The sequence below is a fragment of the Kogia breviceps genome, chromosome 3 (genome assembly GCF_026419965.1).
Source record: "Kogia breviceps isolate mKogBre1 chromosome 3, mKogBre1 haplotype 1, whole genome shotgun sequence".
Lineage (NCBI taxonomy): Eukaryota > Metazoa > Chordata > Mammalia > Artiodactyla > Physeteridae > Kogia > Kogia breviceps.
In genome coordinates this window covers 53,452,263-53,475,515 of record NC_081312.1, presented here as the reverse complement: position 1 = coordinate 53,475,515, position 23,253 = coordinate 53,452,263, and the positions used below count along the sequence as shown (strand labels likewise).

The window sequence follows — 23,253 nt, the reverse complement described above, 5'->3', positions numbered from 1 at the left end:
AATTCAGCTACCTACTAATCACCTCAAACTTCTGTATTCTGCCTTTTTACATTTTATTAGGGTGAGATGTATGGAGAACATAGAGACTTGCTCTTACAAATTGGTGGAACTCTACTTCCAAATTCTCCCTCCCCATGAATCTTATCAGGGCTTGGTGTTAGCCTTTGTTTGGGAGTATCTAGAAGAAGCCTTTATTTTCAAGCAAGGCCCTGACTCCTAAGGCTTAATCATTCTGATATCTCAGCAGGATGTTCAGAATTTTAAGAAGGTATATCCTAAATTTGCTAAGCTGAAAATTCTAGCTTTCTCCATCAGTGCTTGAACTCTACTGTCACTTTTCTGCTCTGAACCTGATACAGAAGAGTGTGCTAAGCCTCAACAGTTTCACCTTATCTATGCATCCCAATCCTCAGGTAAGGACTAGGATGGAATCAACACAAACTCCTATAAGCCTCCCTCTAATCATCCCTTTCTGCTCCATCTCTAAAATATTGTATAAATTAGATTCAATATTAAAGAAAATATTTTGGTAAAATTTTTGCTAAGTGATAGTATTAACTTCCTTAATTAATATTTACATTTTTATTTCTACTTTTTTAGATTCAGCATGGACTCATGTACATTTTATCTAGCTTAATTATCCAAAAATTCCTTTAGAACCACTAATAAAAGAGTTACTGAGGTGTGTCCCAAAGAGCTTGAATTTACAGTCAGAAGATACACATTTTACTTTTGGGTTTCCTTAGCCTCTAGTAGCTTACCAGTCATAAAAGGGTGATATTGCTTCTTCTACACACATAGCAGAATTGTTTGAATGAAAAGAATACAAGTGGAGTCACTTTGTACACCATAGAATACATCAAGAGTTGTTAAGACATATAATGCATTTTCTGCTCTATAGTTTTAACATAACTGTAATTCATAAGGCTGGCTGAAACACTGGGATCCATTAGTCTATCTGTTATCATAAGTAAAATTCTAATAAATTTAACAGAATTTTGGCTCTGAAAAATATTTGACATGGAAGTTTTTTGCCTTTTAGAGTTATCACAGGGAATTTTATTAGATATTTTTCCATTAGTTCATTTGCTCTCACTTCTGATAGTTCTAATGATTTTTCTACAGTGTTATGCTGTTCATGTTTAGACATTCATAACAAACAAGTATCCAGCTGAATAGCACAAACATATGCATTGCCAGAGAATAAAATACATTTTCTATCTGAGTTACTACATAACTCAATCTGACTTTAGAAAACAAGAATAAAACATTTTGATTTGGAGTAACATTTGACTTGGTTGTTATTTCATCCTTTTCATTCTTTAGAACTAAGTAATGCTAGAGTAATCCAACAGCCTGTCTTAGGCATATCACAGTTCTCAGTCACCCTCCATTTCTTTACATTCACTGAGTGATAGCATGTACTCCCTTTCATAAAAATGTCTCACTCTTGATTTATTTGTTCTCTAGGATCTGTCTAATTTTGGTTATGTGTCTGATCTACTGGTGCTGAATATGGAGAAAAGAGTAGTTCTAAAATGTCAATCTGAATATTTTAATATATCAGAAGAAAAGGATGCACAATCCCAGTACAAATATTTCCAAATTAGAGGTGAAAGCAACAGTCACAGGCAAATTTTTGTTTGTAAAACCCTATTTGCTATGTTTATTGAAAGGGATTAAACTATGAGGAATTTCTTTAACTATTGCCATAGATAAAAAAGTTTCATATGTAGCTTGTATTTAAAAGTACTCCTAGCAGCAGGTAATGTTGATACGTGTGGCAGACTGAACCTAAGGTGACTCCAGTGATTTCTACCTCTGTTATTAATGTCTTTGTGTATAATTCTCTCCCATGGAGGGTGGGAAAAAACTGTGATGAGATGTTCCTTCAGAAATTAGGTTATGTTATATAAGATTCCATCTTAACAGACTAGAGCTAGAGATTCTTCCTCATGGCTTGATGAATTAAGCAGCCACGTTGGAAAAGCACATGTGACAAGGAATTACAGGTGATCTCTAGGACCTGCAGAAATATTCTAAGACATGAGAGTGGCCTTCAGCCCCAAACCAGCAAAATGCTAGGGCCCTCTATCATGCAACCATAAGGACATTAAATCTTTCACTAACCTTACATGATCCAGGATAAGCCCCTCTCAAAATCCTTAACTTAATCATGTATTGCCACATAAAGTGATATTCACAGGGTTTGGGGATTAGGACATGGATTTACCTTCTTGGGGGAAATTATTCAGCCCACTACATATTTTCAACTTGAACTACTCTTTCACCCTCATTCTTTTCCCATTAAAAAATAATTTTCAGTAAGATTCCTTCCATTTAATCATTCACTCTTGGCCATCCTTCTATCTATTCCATCATCCCAGATTTACTGGTTTTCTTTTCTGTATCAAGCTGTGTGCTAGGATCTAACCTAGAATGTTATTCACTCGTATCTGTAATGCAATGAATGTGCTAGATGTTCTGAAGTCTTTAAAAACATTTTTTCCAAATGTTAATTTGGAGCATTTGAACCTGTGATAAAGTGAAATCCATGCTCCATTCGAGTGATCTGCTAAACAGTACAAAACTATTTATTAATATAGAAATACTTATGTCTATGTATTTATACATATATACTTGGAATTACACATTTACAAGTGGACTTATTATAATAAATTAATATGTCACATTTATTTATAGAACTTGTAAAAATTCTCCCACAGAAAAATATGATAAATGGATTTTGGGTTCCTGCCATAGTTCAAAAAGGCTTAAAACACACAAAAAAACTAGGCTTAACTTCACTATAACAATACTAGTAAATAAAATAAATGAAAGTACACGGTATTTTGTAGTATTATAGCTAATATTCTCTAATATGGACAGTGCACAACAAGCTAGGTTGGTCACTCTTCCCAAAATACCTTTGCTTACTATCTTCTTTTCCTTTCCAGGAAAATATTCTCACACCCCCTCTGACTTCTTGGTAAACACAACCCCACTCTCCTACCCCCAAACACCCACACACATTGCATACTCATGATATAAATGAAGAAAACACGTCCAAACTTTTGAGCTTTCCCGGGAGCTAGAATACATATAGACATGAGGGCTTCCATTGCCTTTTAGTTCAATTCTGTACATTTTGATGTGCAGTCAGACCAAGTCCACTTTCAGGACATTTAGGACAAGCAAGTGGAAGAGTTTAAATTCTTAAGTTTGGTACAATAGTTATAACTTTGAAAATTTAAATGTTTCTTAGTTAATTTGGGCCTCAAGGAAAAAGAATTGTCTTCAAAGATCTGTTTTGTGGGTAAAGAACATATGCATAATAAATATATGAATCCTTGCATATATTATATTCTCTAGTTCTCTTCTGCATAGCTTCAAAGAGTTCTGAATTATGGGAAATTGATAAGGATTACTACTAATTCTGGTATGTTTTAGTAGAAAACTAAATAGCCTTTCAAAGTTTCTTCCAGATGTCTGATTCTATGGAATCATTGATTTCCTTATATATTTTCCTGAATTATACTGTATTTGGAATTCAATCATTTCTTTTTCTCTTCTTCAAAACTTTATTAGATTTTATGTGGAGATCTTGAAACAATGAGGTTGACCTGGAGATTGAAAAATGCACACTGGAAACAAATTAATTCACGGGGCTGTTTCCTCTCCCTCTATGGGGCAATCCACAACAGGTTTATTCCTTCCTGAAACTACTGAAATCTACTTACTGCACCCCAAGGATCTGGAATGGGAGAATGGAGCTAGTGTTTATTCTGGTCGCAGCTTGTCTTCTAGCTCAAAAAATAGGATTTGGATCATATAATAAGAACAAATGAAAATATTGCAGAGGCAGCATGGTCTAAACCAGTCAAAGAAAACAGTGTCACCAGAGAAAATCAGAATGTGTATAAAGCCAAAAAGATTGAAGAAATGGGTTTAGTTAATTTTATGGAGTATTTTTATTTTGGAGGGTTAATGAAAGAAAGTAAAGTGCTCCATTTGTACCAATATGTGAAAAACAATTGCCTTTGAAGGATTCTTATTGCTTGGGATAATAACATATAAATAAGGAATGAAAGCATATCATGCCATTTAAATTACCCCATAGAGTAATAGAATACATTCCCTTACCCTTGTAAGTATTCCTAGGAAGAAAAATTAGATCACCATGTTAAGTAATTGTCCTAGGGATTTTTTATTTTGTTTTAATAGTTCACTTTAAGTATCAAAGTAGAAAAACCTTAAGTTCAACTGAATGTTAATAAAAGAGATTGCAAAACCAAGAGGTGGTAAGATCCAGCAGAGAGGATGTCTTCATATTCTTTGGTTAGTCAATTGTATTTGATCCACCTAATATCCCATTTCAGGAAGCAAAAATGTCTCAAGGCAATCCATATTAGAGAGTTCTCTTATGAGTAAGAATTTACTAATAAGAATTTATATTACCAATGAACAAGATTTAATTAATTCTGAAGCATTTTAATCATGATTTTTATGATTGCTTTCCAGATAACATACAATGTCCAGTTTCTTCTTTTAGTAGCATAAACACTATAACTGTTTCAAACAATTTTATCTGGAACAAAATAATAATGAAAAGGAGTACATCCTTTGTGTGTGTGTGTGTGTGGTACGTGGGCCTCTCACTGTTGTGGCCTCTCCCGTTGCGGAGCACAGGCTCCGGACGCTCAGGCTCAGTGGCCATGGCTCACGGGCCCAGCCGCTCCGTGGCATGTGGGATCTTCCCGGACCGGGGCACGAACCCGTGTCCCCTGCATCGGCAGGCGGATTCTCAACCACTGCGCCACCAGGGAAGCCCAGAGTACAGCCTTTTAATGTATGCCTAAACCCTAGCTCAAAAATTACACAGATTTAGATTACCAAAATAATTTAAATAAACATGTATGATTTAATACAGATTTAATATTCCTTAAATACATTAAAAGATAATGATATCAAAAATGATAATTCTCTCTAATTCATTATATACCAGATACAACTATATTGATTTCCCTTTGAATATCTGTGGTCCTGTGGTAAGCCAGGGACAAAATGAAGATTCACCATACATTGAGAAGTAATAAATAAATAAACAAGAAAAAGAAAGAAAGCACTCTCTACTATTAAAACCACAGCAGGTATTGGATTGCAAAGGATTTTAAACTTGCAAAAGAAAATATGTATTAATATTTGCAATTTGATCTAAATAAAGCTAGTTAAGATTTGTCACTTTATTACTGAAACACTCAACATAAGCAACCTCATCACCAACTCTATTTGAGTTCACATAAACTTCTAATTTTATAGGCACATAAACTATCTTAACTACTAAAACAGACGTGCCTTGAAAATAAATGAGTAGAAGCTCTAAATATGAACAGTCAAGCTGTTCATGGTATGCTCCATGGATCTGCAAAATGCTTTCATTCTTATATTGACATAAGCCTAAGTTCCCATGATCTAAAAAAAAAAGCAAAAAAAAAAGCAAAATATTCAGCATCTTACCTGTAACAAGAAAGCTGCATCTCCCTGCTCCAGCTTCATTTATGATGCTACAATTATAAACTCCATAGTTTTCGTTGGAAAGACTCTTCACGGGGTACTCTGTGTATTCTTGAGAGTCAAATTGACCTGTCCGTAATAATTTGTTTCCCAAGCGCCACTCATAGGTCAGCACCCGTATTGGATAGGCTCTCAGGACCCTGCAGCTCATAGTGACACTGCGGTCTTGTCCTTGCCGGATTTCCAGGAATGCTGGTTCCACAGCAGGAGGATCTGTAGAAAAGAGATATTAAAACAGATAAAATATGTGGTGTGCAATAAGCCAGTGGCTACTCTTACTGTGAGAAGCTATTTTCAAGAATGCATCTAGCAACGGGGAAGGAATATTAAGAGGTGGGTGGAGAACATATTTAGGCCTGGGAATTTCAGCTTGGGTAGGGAAATGTGATTCCTGAGTGTGGGCAATGAAAAAGACTCTGCTTTAAAAAAGCATTTGCAGGTGAAGCTAAGCAGAGTTTATTTTTTCTTTCTAGTTGCTTCCCAGAATAAAATGTCATAAGTATGTTTGGTTTATACTGTTAGCAAGCAAATGATGTTCTGGGTATAAAAGCAGAGTATACACACTAGCATGAAATTCTGAAGCAGATGAAGTCATTGGTTCAAGTCAGTGAATTCTAATTATCCCATATGAGGCTCAGTCCTTGGGCTTCTGGATACCAATTATTTAATAAAATGGATCACAAGTATATAAATTTATTTTCTAAATTATTTGGTCAGAAAGAATTTGACTGCAAGTCATAATATTCATGCATAAACCTCAAGCAAACTTTGCAAATTATACCACAGGTGGATATGGATTTCAACCCACTGCAATGGCTCATTTATTTGGCTTAATTGTGAGTTTTTTTTCCCATACAATCAAAACTTGCTACGTTAGGTACCGAATCTTTTTGTTTTTGTTGGGAAGATTTCCAAAAGGTGTTACACATCTCTCTCATTAGGTTATGCAAAATACAGGCCTTTTCTTAATGATGACTCCCAACTGTCATAATAAATAACAATTATTTCCTGGACTCTAATGACATGGTTCATTTGATCAAGGAAATTGTGTGGGACTACTCAGGATTTTTTGCACTCAGGATTGCTCTGGGCAACAATATCACATCCTTGACTAGATGTGTATGGCACCCTCTTGAGTTGTGCAGTATAAAAGCTGTACAACTCTACCTGGAAGCCCTTCCTTCAGGATGCTAAAAGGTTTTAGGACTACCACACCAAATGTGCTATCTGATATTCTTTACAAGTCATTCCATCTACTTTTTATAATATTGCTCTCCTTTCTCACAGCCAACATATCGACTGACCCTTCTTGCTTCTTTCAACAAATATGTTTAAGCTACCATAAGAATTTTAATTTTATTCATAAATTCAATTTTTGAGCCCTCCTTATATAAGTGCTAAGAATAGAAAAAGAAATGAACAAGAAAAAAATCCTATCTGCATGTAGTTTATGGTCTAACACAATAGGCAGACATTTAAATAGCTAATTTAAAAAACTGATGTACAAAAAACAATTCTAGGGTAGAAAGTGAAGAAGTGAATAACACTATGAGGATTGACCAGGCAAGGAATGTGATACTTGAATTGTATCTCCCAGGATATATAGGAAATGGTCAGGTGGGTGAATAGTAAGAGAGGAAATTCCAGGGAGAGCGGTAAGTAGGTGCAAAGGTAAGGAGGAGACAGGGAGAACAGGATGTTTAGCGAAGTATAAGTTAATAGCATAACTGATGCATAAAAGGTGCACGAAGGCTTGGGAAGAAATAAAGATGAAAAGAAAAGCAGAGGCTCTATCAAGGATCCTTGAATGTCATGCTATGGAGTTTGAATTTTATCCTGTTGGTACTGAGGGTCTTTAAAATTTTTTAAAATAAAGGCTTTATATGATTAAACCAATCTTTTAGAAGGCATAGTGTGGCAGATAGGAGGAGCATGAACCTCAAAGAGAGGAAACTCAAAGAGAAGGCCTGAACTAAGGCAATGTCATGGGACCATAAATGATGCCTTAGACAAGAGGGGGATGAGTGATGAAGACAGGGAAGAAAGAAGGGGTAGTTTGGAGTTTGGTGGGCATGTTGAATTTGTGCACCCAAGTGCTTCTTTATTTCCAATCATATGGTTATGTTTTATTTTTTCTTTGTTCTGATTTTGTGCTTAACTGAATTATATTCAGAGAAAACTGTTCATATATATTCAATCATATGAAATTTGTTAAAACTTGTTTTATATCCCAGAATATGATTGATTTTTATCCTGTTTGTGCTTGCAAAGAAGGAGTAGTCTGTAGTTTGGGGATGTGATGTGGATCTATTGGGTTAAGTCTGATAACTGTGTTGTCCATATCATTTATATAGTTGTTAGGGTTTTTTTTTTTCGCCCCATTTATGCTACTTGGATTAACTTAGAAGAAAGTGTTGAACTCTTCTAAAAGGGTAGTAGCTTTTAAAAATTTTCTTCTTGTAGTTCTGTCTTCTTTTCGATTTACATATCTTGAGGCAATGCTATTCATTACATACACATTTAAATTGGCTTTATGTTATTGATGATTTGAAACTTTTATCTTTGTGAAATATCTCCTTTATCTCTATTAATGTTTTATTATTTAAAACTCTGTTTTGTCTCATATTAATATAGTTACCTTGGCTTTCATTTAGTTAATATTTACATGTTATGTCTTTTCCATCCTTTTATACTTTCAGTAACCTTATATTTTACTAGCACCTCTTTTAAACAGCACGTTGTTATATTCTATTTTTTCAAAAAAGTCAATCTTTTTCTTTTACCCAGAGTACTCAGCACTTTATTCATTTCAGTTTAATATACTGACATATCTGGGTACAAGTGTTTCCTGTTTTTTATTCTTTCTGTTTGTTTTGTGTTCTTTCTTTCTTTGTTTTCTTTGTATTAATGGATTATATCATTATTCTAATCCTTTTCCTGCTACTAGCTGGGAACTTAACTGTTCTGTTTCTATTATTTTATTGATTGTCTTAAAGCATGCAACATGCATACTTATGTTATCCAAAAATATCAGTTAATACCTTTACCATCCTCTTAGACAAAATAAGAATCTTAGAACATTTTGTTCCTTTTATTCCTGTTCTGAAATATGTTACTGAGTCATGAACTTTAATTCCCTCGTCTTTCAAAAATTTATTGGACATTATCATACTTTATACTTGCACTATTTTTTAAATTACCCAGATATATGTTAGCTTATTTGCCCTTAATTCCTTCTTTCATCACAGACCTTCCAAATCTGTGATGTTTCCTTTCGCCTAAAGTATATCATATTGAATTATCTTTAGTAGACTTTCTGATGTTGATTTGCAAAAAATATATATTTTACCTCATTCTTTTTCTTTTTTAAACATCTTTAGTGGAGTATAATTGCTTTACAATGGTGTGTTAGTTTCTGCTTTATAACAAAGTGAATCAGTTATACATATACATATGTCTCCATATCTCTTCCCTCTTGTGTCTCCCTCCCTCCCACCCTCCCTATCCTACCCCTCTAGGGGCTCACAGAGCACCAAGCTGATCTCCCTGTGCTATGCTGCTGCTTCCTACTAGCTATGTTTTACATTTGGTAGTGTATATATGTCCATGCCACTCTCTCACTTTGTCCCAGCTGACCCTTCCCCCTCCCCATATCCTCAATTCCATTCTCTAGTAGGTCTGTGTGTTATTCCCGTCTTACCCCTAGGTTCTTCATGACCATTTTAATTTTTTTTTAGATTCCATATATATGGTTAGCATACGGTATTTCTTTTTCCCTTTCTGACTGACTTCACCCAGTATGACAGACTCTAGGTCCATCCACCTCACTACAAATAATTCAATTTTGTTTCTTTTTATGGCTGAGTAATATTCCATTGTATATATGTGTCACATCTTCTTTATCCATTCATTTGCTGATGGACACTTCGGTTGCTTCCATGCCCTGGCTATTGTAAATAGAACTGCAATGAACATTGTAGTACATGACTCTTTTTGAATTATGGTTTTGTCAGGGTATATGCCCAGTAGTGGGATTGCTAGGTTGTATGGTAGTTCTATTTTTAGTTTTTTAAGGAACCTCCATACTGTTCTCCATAGTGGCTGTATCAATTTACATTCTCACCAATAGTGCAAGAGGGTTCCCTTTTCTCCACACCCTCTCCAGCATTTAGTGTTTGTAGACTTTTTGATGATGGCCATTCTGACCAGTATGAGGTGATACCTCATTGTAGCTTTGATTTGCATTTCTCTAATGATTAGAGATGTTGAACATTCTTTCATGTGTTTGTTGGCTATCTGTATATCTTCTTTGGAGAAATGTCTATTTAGGTCTTCTGCCCATTTTTGGATTGGGTTGTTTGTTTTTTTGATATTGAGCTGCATGAACTGCTTGTAAATTTTAGAGATTAATCCTTTGTCAGTTGCTTCATTTGCAAATATTTTCTCCCATTCTGAGGGTTGTCTTTTCGTCTTGTTTATAATTTCCTTTGTTGCGCAAAAGCTTTTAAGTTTCATTAGGTACCATTTGGTTTTATTTCCATTTCTCTAGGAGGTGGGTCAAAAAGGATCTTGCTGTGATTTATGTCATAGAGTGTTCTGCCTATGTTTTCCTCTAAGAGTTTGATAGTGTCTGGCCTTACATTTAGGTCTTTAACCCATTTTGAGTTTATTTTTGTGTATGGTGTTAGGGAGTGTTCTAATTTCATTCTTTTATATGTAGCTTTGCAGTTTCCCCAGCACCACTTATTGAAGAGGTTGTATTTTCTCCACTGTATATTCTTGACTCCTTTATCAAAGACAAGGTGACCGTATGTGCATGGGTTTATCTCTGGGCTTTTAACCTCATTCTTAAAAGATATTTTCCTTGTACATAGGATTGTAGGTTTGCAGTTATTTTCTTTCAGCACAAGAGGATATAATTCCATTGTCTTCAGATGGCCATTATTGCTGTAGAAAAGTAAGCTCAAAGTCTCATACTTTGGAGTGAACATCTTTTTTTCCTCCAGCTAATTTCAAAATCTTTTTGCTTTGATGTTCTACAGCTTCAACATAATGTTTCTAGGTAAAGATTTCTTTTTACTTATAGTTTGGAATTTGCTGGGCTTCTTAAATCTCTTGATTTAACTTTGGTGTCCGTCATCTAGGCAATTTTTGGAAAATTCTCATCATTAGCTCTTCAAATAAACCTGTATTGTTCTCTTCCTATTTTCAATTGAGAATCGTTTTTATTCTGTTTTCCATGTATTTTAACCTCTCTTCCAACTTTTCCATTTCTTGAGGTTTTTGCATGAATAAATTCTCTAAGGTAATTCAGTTCATTAATTCTTTCTTTAGCTCTGCTTAATCTGCATTGTGTTATTTATAATAATGTAGTTTTCATTTCTAAATGCTCCGTGTAGTTCTTTGGTATACCTTTTATACCACTGTTTTAATACTTTCCCATTACCTGCAAAGGTAGTAACGCTTGTCTTTAAACAAAGTAATTGTTTTATACCATTTGATATTTCCAATTTTAGTATTGAGAGAGCTTTTCTGTTGGTTTTCTCTCAGGGTACCTTGTTCCTGTGTATTCTTGGTTAATTTTAACTCTGTGCTACTCATTTTCCTTTAAAAAATATTTATGAGGATACTTCATGCCTCAGATGATGGCTTCTTCCTCTAGAGATTTGTGTCTATAGCAACTCTTGGCATCAATGTCTAGGATCACATTAATCCAAGTTCATTGCTTAAGGTTTTATTTTAATCATGTGGGTGATATGAATTTGAGTTAAAAATCCATGTAAGAGCTGGTTTGTGATTATAACTTCAAGAATGGTTCCTATGTCACCTCCACCTTTCTCATGTCAAAGGCAAAGCTCTTTGCACTCCCTTGAGAGTAGGAATGTGTAGACCGGGTCTACTTCTGCTCTACTCTTACCCTGTGGGTATAGTCCTTCGAGTTCCAACTTCTATTGGTAGACACTTTCCCAGGGAACACGCTGGGTTTGGAGTTCTGCATCCCTTGCCCAGAGATGCCATCAAAAACTGAAGCTCAAATTTGCCCATGTCAGCAAATGCCCCCAAGAGCAAAAGTAGGCTCACTGTACAATTTTTGTATAAATTTGCCTGGAATTTTCAAATAAATACTTCAATGCTTTCATAATATTTTAAGAATATTTTCCAGCATTTTCAGTTGTTTGCATTGAAAGGGTTTTGTGGAATATTTTATCTATTTTATGCCCAGAAATGCATGTCTCTGATCTCCAAGCAGAAATATGGATCTAAAACTCAGAATGGAAGCCTGACTGCAGGCTACAGTTCTGTTGGGATATCTCAGAGAAAGTATAAACAAAGCCATATAAAATGTCAAATTTGAATTTACTCTTGAATATAATCACTTACGGGGTTGGAGGAAAATAAAAGCTCCTAAAGGAAAATAAACATAAATTAGCAGAGAGATATGTGGATCCAGAAAGTTGTGTTACAAAAATTAAAGGAGTTGTATGCTTCAAAGAACAGGAAGTCACACAATGTGCCAAATGTTAGCAAGGCAGAAGTTAATATTTAAAATATCTACTGTTTTTGACAAGTTTAATATTATTAATGATTATAGTGAAAGCATTTTCTGTGAAGTATTTGCAACCTGGGTTACAGATTTTTGGCATATGAAAGGATGGTTAAATAGTAGAGATCGGTAATGACAGCTATTTGTTCAACAATATTGTCTGTGATTAGAAAAGATGGTTATTTCTATTGATTCTACCTTCAAAATATATTGGGAGTTTACACATTTCTCTCAGTCTCCACTATCACCACTATTACCTCTCACATGGACTACTACAAATGTCCTGTGATAGCCTTCTAGCAGGCCAACATGCTTCCTCTTTTGACTTCTCTCAACCTTCTGAGACTGGCCAGACGTTCTTTTACCAGAGAATCAGCTCTGTTATTCTCCTGTTTAGAACACTTTATTGACTCACCCCTGCTTGTTAACCAGGCCTACAAGGTCCTGAAAGTTCTGGCTCTAGTCATATACCCAACTATTCTCATCTTGAACATTATGTTTCAGAAACATAGGTTTTCTCCCTGCTTCTGCATGATAAACCCTTTCCGGACAATGGACCTCTGATTTTGTTTTGTCTTTCCTTTACTTTATCCACGGCTCTGTGATTCTTATCTTTTAGATTTTACCTTCAGAAAGCCTACCCTTGACTATCAGTAAGTGAAGTATCTCTCCTACTGTTAATAATATAATGTTAGTTACCATTGTATTTGTCTCCTGTGTAAGCTCCACTATAAAGAAACTTACAACTTCCTAGCCTTGCATCACCCTCTGTATCCATCAAGTCCCTAGTATTATAGTTAGTGACAAATCATTATTGATTGAATAAATGAATGCTGAAATGAATGAATGAATGATGTAAAAGAGTAAAGATGTCCATAATATCGTCAATATTCTCCGCATCAAGACCTGGATTCTATGTTCACTTTGTTAAATATGGATGGGCTCTGTGATTACTTTGACCAACATCATATAGCAGAAGTGATGCTATGCTGATTTCTGGGCCCAGGCCACAGAAGACAGGGAATTTCACTTCCTATCTTTTGAAATACTCACTCTGAAAGTCCTGACCCATGTAATAAGTCCAACTACTTTGCTAAAGAGATGAGGTGAAGGGTCCCTGAGATTTCAAAAAGGAGAGGGCAGAGTTAAGCCCAGCCTTCCAGCCATCCCCAGGTTTCAGGGGATTTGAAGCTATCTTGGCCCTTCCAGACCAGACCAGCCACACACAAAGTACCATCAAGTGATCCAGATAACACCACAATCCATATGAAGCAAAAGAATAGCCTCCTCAAGTTATCGACTCACTAGAAATTAGATAACTAGATTTAGTAAGATGTGATATTTTTTGAGCTCCTAGGTAATACAGCAGTTTTTAAGACAGTAACAGATAACTTATACAGATGCCTTTTAGCCTTGAAAATCCAGCAGTTTGATATTCTGTGTGAAGACTCAGCAGAGTCAGGCATAAAGACAAGGGGACAGGACAGTTGAGGAGACACAGTGTAAGCAACAGACCATGGGATCCAAACTGGCTCTGGAAAGGAATTAGCTCAGAAGGGAACTAATGGGGGAAGATAATCAATGGGTTGGATTACTAGGACAACTAGAAAACTTGAAAAGCAAATACACTGAAAACAACAGAGTCAGGAAGCAAAAACCTTGCAGTCAATAAATAGAATTTTGTTGCAATTTAATACTTCAGTGATAGAGAAATTTAGAGTGATTACAAGATCAGAGATATGGCCATTGAAACAGAATGCTGAAGTGGAGTAGAGAGTAATGATACTAGAGTCAGATGAAAATAAATTAAGAGAATATACAATTACTTTCAAATTATATTTGCATTTGTCTAGCAAAACAAAGTATTTGCAACTGCTTATCTTCCTTCTTATTAATTTCTTTTCAAATGGCAAAGAATATAAATGTAATTAATTATACCTAACAGAGATATATCTTAAAATACATATTTACTTTTTCTATGAATGATTTTCTATGAGAATTCTTTGAATGTATCTCACCTATTAGGTTATTTCAAGTAATGGATTTTTTAGACTCTCATTATATATGAATGTGTCATTCATCCAAACCTAGAAGATTTAGCCCTGTAAAGACATCTGACAGTGCTGGGTTAAAACTTTTCAAGCACAGTGTGTTTTCATACATTCAACAGAATCTGAATTGGAAAGCATTCCTAAATGAAGGTAATCGTTACTGCAATTTAAAATACTGCCCAAACTATTTGGATTCCAAGGTGGTTCCTTAACGTCAAAAAAGCTAGAGAATGTAAAACTGAGAATATTCATTATAGTTCAATCAGGTCTGCCTATGGAAAACTTCTGTGATAATAAGGTTTACTTTAAGCTCACTGGCTATTAATGAGCTCAGCATCTCATTCTTTGGAATATCCAGTGAGGATAACCTGTGCAGTTATGATTAAACGGTGTAGTATGAAGTCTTTGAATATGATGAAAGAAAGCTTCAGGTGTCAAAAAGTTAAAGTTCACTATTCTGACAGAACCAGTTTTTCATGGTGTAAGAGTTATTCAGTACGTTCTATTATGAAATAATCTTAAGAAACTAAAACAAATAAAATATCGTGAGAAAAAAAGTCCACTTAGATATGAAATGCTTAAAAGTGGGACTGCTTAGGAGAAATAAATAGGTGCCTGAGCTTTGTTCAATTAAATAAAATGATTCTAAAAATACATCATTACATCATTATACTGAATGGATTCACTTATGTTAAAAATCTCTGGTTGAAAAGTTTGTCAAAATATCTCCCTACAAATATACTGAAGGATGATGGTAATAAAAATAATAACTATATTTGTTGATACTCAATATTTACTAAGTGCTAGGTATTGTGTTAAAATCTTCACACAGTTTATCTTTTTATAATAATAAGTCATTTTATAGAAAACACTGAGGCACAAAGCAGTTAAGGAAAGCCAAACAGCTAAAAAGTAGCAGAATAAGGATTTAAATAAGGTAATCTGATTCAGAATGTACGCTCTTAACAACAACTTATGCTTCTTTCTTTCCAATTACAAATATAACCAATGTTTTATGATTTCGCTCTCTTCCTCAGAAGACTTTGAAAATTTTGCCCTATTAATCAATTGAAGTAGATGTTGGCCTATTCACACCAGCATTTAGAATTCACAAACGTTCATAAGTCAAAATGGGAAACATGTACTGTGGAAAGCATAAAAGTATTGCAACAAAATTGCTATGTTAAAGAAAAATGTTGTTAATGATGGATTTCAAACCAGATTCAAATTGCAGTTTATATAGCAATGTACTTCATATAAATGAATTTCTGTATTATCCATGTATTAATATACAAGATGAGTGCCTGTAGATTAGCTATCTGAGGCAAACATGTAATCTTTTAAAGTTATTAAGGATTTTGATAGGAATTAAGTAAGAAGTGCACAAAATTAATTAAGATTTTAGCATTTTCTGTTCTTGTACCGACTGGTTCCAAATGTTACAAATGGGGAATGGTTCTAATGTTTAAATTCACATACAAATGTCTAACTTATCTGGAAAGAGTAATGAATGAAAATACCAGACTATAGAGAAATGTGATTAATGTTTGTTTCTCAATAAGGGGATCAGAAACAAGTTCATGAGTTCTTTTAACATTGTATATGAATAAAATTTGCCTCTATTTCTTAAAAACAATAGCCAGATTCTAATGAGAACCAGGACTATGAGCAAATCAATACCTTTGATTTAAAAAAAATTGAATAAGTAAAAACCTTCCAAAGCTATCTTAAAGAATATTAATAAAACCCTTTTTTAAGTCTTTAAGGGAGTGTGAGACTATAGATGAAAAATTAGTTACAGTTTAAAAGAGGAGAATGCTCACCTGTTTGGAGAACTTCAGGGTAAGAATGATCTTAATTGTTGAACCCTTAGAGGGGACTGATAAACATGCACACAATAGGGTCATTTCTTCTCAAGTCAAATGCCTGGCTAATATAACACTTGTCTGCTCTTTGCTGTTTTTTTGTTTAAGGAGATCTAGGAAAATTGTGCCCTTAAAAATGAAAAAGTCTAGTACTGAGATGAGAAAATTGAGGAGTTGGAGTGTTAAGTCAGCAAATTAAATCCTTCCTTTGTCCAATAAAAATAGTGAAATTATTACCTTTAGTGTATGACAACCTCTATTCCTCTGTTTCTGTGTGTGTGTGTGTGTGTGTGTGTATGTGTCTTTCTCTCAAATCTTTTCATGGTCTTATAATTATATCTTTCTCAGTGGTAAGGAAGCTGAACTTCAAAGAGATGAGTGAGAGTAACCTGTTTGTAGCCATCGAGGGACACTAAACATATTTGAACCTAGGCAAATTTATCTTCAAGATGTTAGCCATTTAGATTTGACCATGTGATATCTTGAAGCATTTTGTTACCATACAGATATAGGTTCAAAATGTCTCTATTTTATTAGCATTAATCAAGCACATAAATACTTAGAAAATTCTTACATAATGTTGGGTACACAATGATATATTAAGAGATTAAACACAAATGTATAAAAAGGCTCCTATTAACATATAATTTACAGTATCAGTGTAAAGATAACATCTTAACAGATGTAAGTATGCACAATTTAATACAAACAATATATGAATTCTTAGAAGGCAATAATTAATTAATTGCTGTAGTATGATAGGAAATACATATATATATAAATTATGTTATATATATATGATCTGTGTTTTTCATTCCTGGAACAGATCTAAAACTCTTGGAATTTCCTGAGTGACAGAAGCACCTTTTATTATTTATAACAAGCCCTTTTCAACCATACCTGAATTTATGCTAATAAGGTGAATCTTTGCTGGCCCCTAGATAGCTTCAGGATATGGGCTGGTCTCCAGAAAGACCAAGCCATTGTTGGAAGACTGGAACTTTTAGTCCCACCCCCTGACTTTCAGGGAGGAGAGAGAGGCTGGAGGTGGAAAACTGAGTTCAAACACCAATACCAGTGATTTAATCAATTTTGCCTATGTAATGAAACCTCCATAAAAACACCTCAGTGATGGGGTTTGGGGAACTTCCAGGTTGGTGAACACACTGAAGTGCTGGGAGGGTGGTGCATTTGAGGAAGGTATGAAATCTTGACACAGCATCCCTCCTCCACCCCATACCTTGCCTTATGCATCTCTTTTATTTTGCTGTTTCTGAGTTGTATCCTTTATAATAAACTGGTAAACTCAAGGAAAGTGTTTTCCTAAGTTCTATGAGTCATTTTAGCAAATTACCAAACTTGGTAGGGGAGGAACTACCAAGTCATGGGAACCCCCAAATTTATAGTTGGTTTGTTATAAGTATGGATGGCAACTGGGAATTGTTACTGGTGTCTGAAGTGGAGGCAGTCTTGTGGCACTGAGCCCTTTAACTTGTAGGATCTGCACTAACGCCAGGCAGTTAGTGTCAGAAGTGAACTGAATTTTGGACATCCAGATGATGTCAGAGAATCAGAGAAATGGCGTTGGAAGACACACCACTTACTTGGTGTCAGAAAAAACAATATAATTGCTAATCAAGTCTTAAAATAAGCCTAATTTATTCAATAGGGAAAGATACAAAAAAGGATGGACTTGGAAAAAGATACTGAGAAGTTTGTAGGGTCTGGCTAATGTATCTAGAAGAGACAGGGATTGAAATAGCTAACATTTTTAGGATTAATATACTCTGTATGACTGTGCTAGCACATTTCACATACTTATTACCTCACTCAATTCTTACAACAACCTTGTAAAGTGTGTATCTCCATCTTACACATAAAGAAACTAAATCTGAGAAGTTATATTCTCAAGCATCCCACACAGCTCAGGTGACAGACTTCAGACCTAAAACAACATGACTTCAAAGTCCATGTTCTTTCCAGCACAACAGATTGAGGAAGTAGTGCCAAAAGCAAATTGCTAATTAGTCCCTAACATAATGCTCGTCTAACTTGGAAACTGGCAATATTGGGAAATGTAGTTTAAAAATAAAGTAGTCTATAGCATTTGTAAATAGTTAGCAGGAAAGCAACCCCAAAGAGCTGGTGATACACTTTACAAAATTAGTATTCACCTCTCTCCACACACATTCTGAGATTGTTAATAATTGTTACTTTATATCTCTAATACTATTCTCAACAGGACAAAATTTTGGAGTTACAGTGTAGAATTATTCTATGTGACTGAAAATATTGGTACATTTGTATTGTTCAAGTTAGGCACATGATGGATAATGTATAGAACCATTGCAATTTCTTCCTCATAACAAAAATGATAGTATTCTCAGTACTCTTAATCTGTTTATAGAAGCTTTGCTTTGTATGATTACTACATACTATTTATTACTTAGTTATACTGTTGCTAGGTCTAAAAGAAAGTGAAGAATAAAACAACTCTAAATAATTCAAGGAGTTTATAATAAAACAATTGATTTAATTATTTGAATTTTTCTAGGCTATTAATATGAATAAAATCATTTTAATTAGCACCTCTCCATTATAGGCAGTATCCATAGAGAGAATCTAAATGGAACTTAAAATGTTTTGTTTCTAACTCACTCAACTAGATTCTTGATATATGTATAAATAGATCTAGAAACATCATTACTCACTATGGTGATAAAGGTATCTTAAAACCAGTACAGAAATATATTTCCATTTTGAGTTTATTTTTGTGTATGGTATAAGGTCCTGGTTTCATTGTTTTGCATGGGGCTGTCCAGTTTTCCCAACACCATTATTGAAAAGACTATCCTTTCTCCATTGCATATTCTTGGTGCCCTTATCAAAGATTAGTTGACAATATTAGCTTGGGTTTATTTCTGGACTCTCTATTCTGTTCCACTGGACTACTGAAACTGAGTCCCCTGCCTTTTGTCTGTAGAAAAACTTTAGCCTCCTAAGCCTTCCCCAAGTTCCAAAGAGCAAATTCAATCAGAGAAGTCATATATTAAAACAGAAAAAAATGGTTTTTAAAAGAAAATACAGAAACAAAGGAAAGCAGTCAAGCAAGACCAAATAATAACAGTCTATCCATAAAACAAAGTCAAAGACCTTTAGTTCCTCTTCAAGGGCTATAGATAATGTCCTGAGCTGTATCTTTGAGCTGTTTTGAAGACACTAAAAACCTCCACCAGGTAAAAGAAGTTAACTGCATGATGACTACCAGCAAGTAGACTGCAGACTGGTTGGAGCCAGATAACTGATAACTGAGATTCCTAAAATACCACCCTGTTACCTCACCATCAACCAATTAGAGAATTGTGCATGAGCTTATCAGGCACCCAGCAACCTTCTCCCTCACACATGACTTTAAAAACCTTCCCTAAAAGCTTTTGGGGAGTTCGGGTCTTTTGAGCCTTGGCTACCCACTCTCTTTGCTTGGTGCTCTGCAGTAAACACTGTACTTTCCTTCACCACAACCCAGTGTCAGTAGGTTGGCTTTGACACATGTCCAGTGAGTAGTCCAGTTTGGTTTGGTAATACTATGTGTCTGTTTTTATGTCAATACCATATCCTTTTGATTACTATAGCTTTGTAATATAGTTTGAAACAGGAAGCATAAGTACCCCAGCTTTGTTCTTCTTTCTCAAGATTGCTTTGGCTATTTGGAGGCTTTTTGATTCCATAAAATTTTAGGATTGTTTTACCTATTTCTGTAAAAAATGCCACTGAAATTTTGATCAGGATTTCATTAAATCTGTAGATTGTTTTGGGCAATACAGATATTTTAACAATATTTGTTCTTCAGATCCATGAGCAAGAAATATCTTTCTGTTTATTTGTGTCTTCTTTGATTTCTTTCATCAATGTCTCATAGTTTTCAGTATATAGATCTTTCAACTCCTTGGATAAACTTATTCCCAAGTATTTTATTCTTTTTAATGCTATTATAAATTGGATTGTTTTCTTAATTTCTTTTTTTTTCCTGATAGTTCATCATTAGTGTATAGAAACACAACTATTTTTATATATTGATTTTGTGTCCCACAACTTTACTTGATAGAAGAAAAATCAACTCAAAATGGATTAAAGACTTAACTGTAAGATTTGAAACCATAAAACTCTTAGATGAAAACTTAGGGGGTAAGCTCCTTGACACTGGTTTTGGCAATGCTATTTTTGGATTTGACACAAAAGCAAAGACACCCAAAGCAAAAATAAACAGGTGGAATTACATCAAACTAAAAAGCATCTGCACAGCAAAAAAACAATTTAAAAAAACACTGGGCTTCGTTGGTGGCACAGTGGTTGAGAGTCCGCCTGCTGATGCAGGGGATATGGGTTCGTGCCCCAGTGCGGGAGGATCCCACATGCCGCGGAGCAGCTAGGTCCGTGAGCCATGGCCGCTAAGCCTGCGCACCCACAGCCTATGCTCCGCAACGGGAGAGGCCACAACAGTGAGGGGACCGCCAACCGCAAAAACGAACAAACAAACAAAAAAACTACCAAAAAACCAAACAAACAGAAAATACCACCAACAAACTGAAAAGGCAATCCGTGGAATGGGAGAAAATATTTGCAAACCACATATCTGATAAGAGGTTAATATTCAAAACATATGAGCTATATTATTCAGCCATGAGAAAAAAAGGAAATCTTGCCATTTTCAACAACGTGGGTGGATCTTGAGGGCATTATGCTAAGGGAAATAAGTCAGAAAGAGAAAGACAAATATTGCATGGAATCACTTATAGATGGAGTATACCTATATCTATACCTGTATCTATAATTTAAAAGGTCAAACTCATAAAAACAGAGCAGAAAAGTGGTTACCAGAGCCTGGGGTATAGAGGAAATAAGGAGAAGTTGGTAAAAGGGTACAAACTTTCAGCTATAAGATGAATAAGGTCTGAGGAACTAATATATAACATCGTGGCTATAGTAGATGATGCTGTACTGTATAATTGAAATTTCCTAAGAAAGAACAACTTAAATGTTTTCACACACACACACACAGACACAGACACACACACACACACAAAGAAGGCAAATATCTGAAGTGATGGATGTGTTTATTCTCGATGGGGAGAATCTTTTCATAATGTATACATATATGAAATCATCATGTTATACCTTAAATATCATAATTTTATTTGTCAGTGATACCCAAATAAAGTTGAAAAAATATATTTCCTGTCCTTTGTTCCTGTTCCCTCCTCATTGTCTTATTTACATTTTTCTTGTTGTTTAAATGGTTATAGTGGTCAACTTTGTGCAAGGTGGTACAATTAAGTTGTTACATGTTATATGCTTGGGAAAAAAAGGTTGCCAATAGTTATACATTTTTTTAAAATGTATAAGCAATATGTCTTATTAACAAAAAAAGAGACATTCCAAAAAAAAATAAGTCTCTTGTAGTTATTTAGTTTACATACATGCACATGGGTATGTGTAAGAGATATTTTAGTGGAGTAATATGATAAAACTGCAAAATATTAAACTTGTTACACTAGTGATCAAGAGTTATGATTATAATCACTGATTTGACTTGAACGCCTTCTGTTTTGAGCATTCATCACAGCAAATCTCTGAAGCTTTCTCCTAAAGATTCGTAAATGACAAAAATTTATATCTGTTCATGAGTTTGCAGAGTTTCAGACTTGATCTTTTGTTTAAAAATCCAATGAGGGTGAAACAGAATAAATGAATACAATTCATACATAATTAAATCACCCATAGGGTCAGTAGCATCATAATTTCACATTCAGTCATCTGTCTAAAGAATTCGCTAAATCTTTACTAAGCAATGACTTACAGAAACAAACTAAACGACAAAAAAAATTGATGAGGAGTTGCATCTTAAGCAGCTCATCTTGTCAAAACCTTATGTTTCTCTTCTAAATTTCCTCAATCTATGAAAACTTCTTTTTCTCTCTTCCATCAATATTGTACACATTAGCTTCTGCTACTCTATTCTCTACATTCTTCTTATTGTGACCAAATGTCCCCAACATATAACATTTTCATTATGCATGACTTTCCTGGAAAGCAGCATTCTTCACCCTTTCCATTGCTTTGCTCAGGAGAATCAGTGCAACTGCTTCACTGTCCCCAATACTACCTCAAGTTTTAGTTAATAAAATTATCTTGCTTTTGTGTTCTTTCTTGAACACACAAGAAAAAAATGTTGAGTCAGAAGAGAACACTATATTGGATTGTTTTCCTGATTTTTTAATTAAACATACAGCTCTTTTAGTCAAAAAGGCAAATACAAAAAAGAAAATACTACTGTAATATCACTCTTTAAAAGTGGGCACAAGCCTAACTAGACTACAGTAGTGTATCCGAAGAAAGAGTATTTGTGCTTTTTTCTAACATTAGACAATGAAACATAGGACTGAGTATTTAAAATAGCTATTTCTACTTCAAATTATTTACATATGTGCCTACATTTGTAATGGTAGATGATTATTTTGAAACAGTCTTACTTTTTTATTAAAAAATTGTAACTGTGTGTGGTGATGGATGTTAACTAGACTTATTATGGTGATCATCTCACAATATATACAAATATCTAATCATTATGCTGCACACCTGAAACTAATAAAATGTTATATGTCATTTATATGTCAATTAAAAAATATATAAAATAATGCCAAGGAATACTTGGCAACATAGATTTGGTAATAATTTCAATGTAAAAGGAACTTTTAATATAAGTAATATAATACCTATTCTTTCTGGGTAACTTTTTATGCTTTAGTTATTTGTTAATTTTGGGGAAGTGTACATTTAACATGGACATTATAGAAATCTTCAACTAACTAGATCCTCCCTTTGTTTTATGAGAAAAAAGGGCAACACGGAAAGAAAGAAAATGTATTCACAATATTATTATTCAGAAAATATTTTAAGGTCAACTATCTAGTGTTGCACAGTTTAATGTATAGTCTAAGGTCCAGGTTTGGTTAAAAAACTGTTACATGCCTGTGACAAGATAAGGAGGTTGTACCAAAATGTAAACTAATTACATCACAGAACACTATTAAAGTCAGCTGATGATCTCAGTGGGAAATTTAGGAGGTTGGTAAGAGCAGTTATGCAATATATTTTTATTGATGAAATCAGCTAAAAAAGTCCAGTTCCTTTAAAGCCTCTTAGAGCTTACTTGTGTGTC

The 23,253-nt window shown here is 34.5% G+C and overlaps 1 protein-coding gene across 7 annotated transcripts in view; it reads right to left on the bottom strand.

Moving 5' to 3' along the window:
* MDGA2 (MAM domain containing glycosylphosphatidylinositol anchor 2) overlaps positions 1-23,253 on the bottom strand; it is an 819,485-nt gene that overhangs the window by 106,356 nt on the left and 689,876 nt on the right. For all 7 annotated transcript variants that reach the window (XM_059056743.2, XM_067028497.1, XM_067028498.1 and 4 more), the window contains one exon: positions 5,518-5,787. In XM_059056743.2, the coding sequence (XP_058912726.1) occupies positions 5,518-5,787 (270 nt within the window). The remainder of the gene's footprint in view (positions 1-5,517; positions 5,788-23,253) is intronic.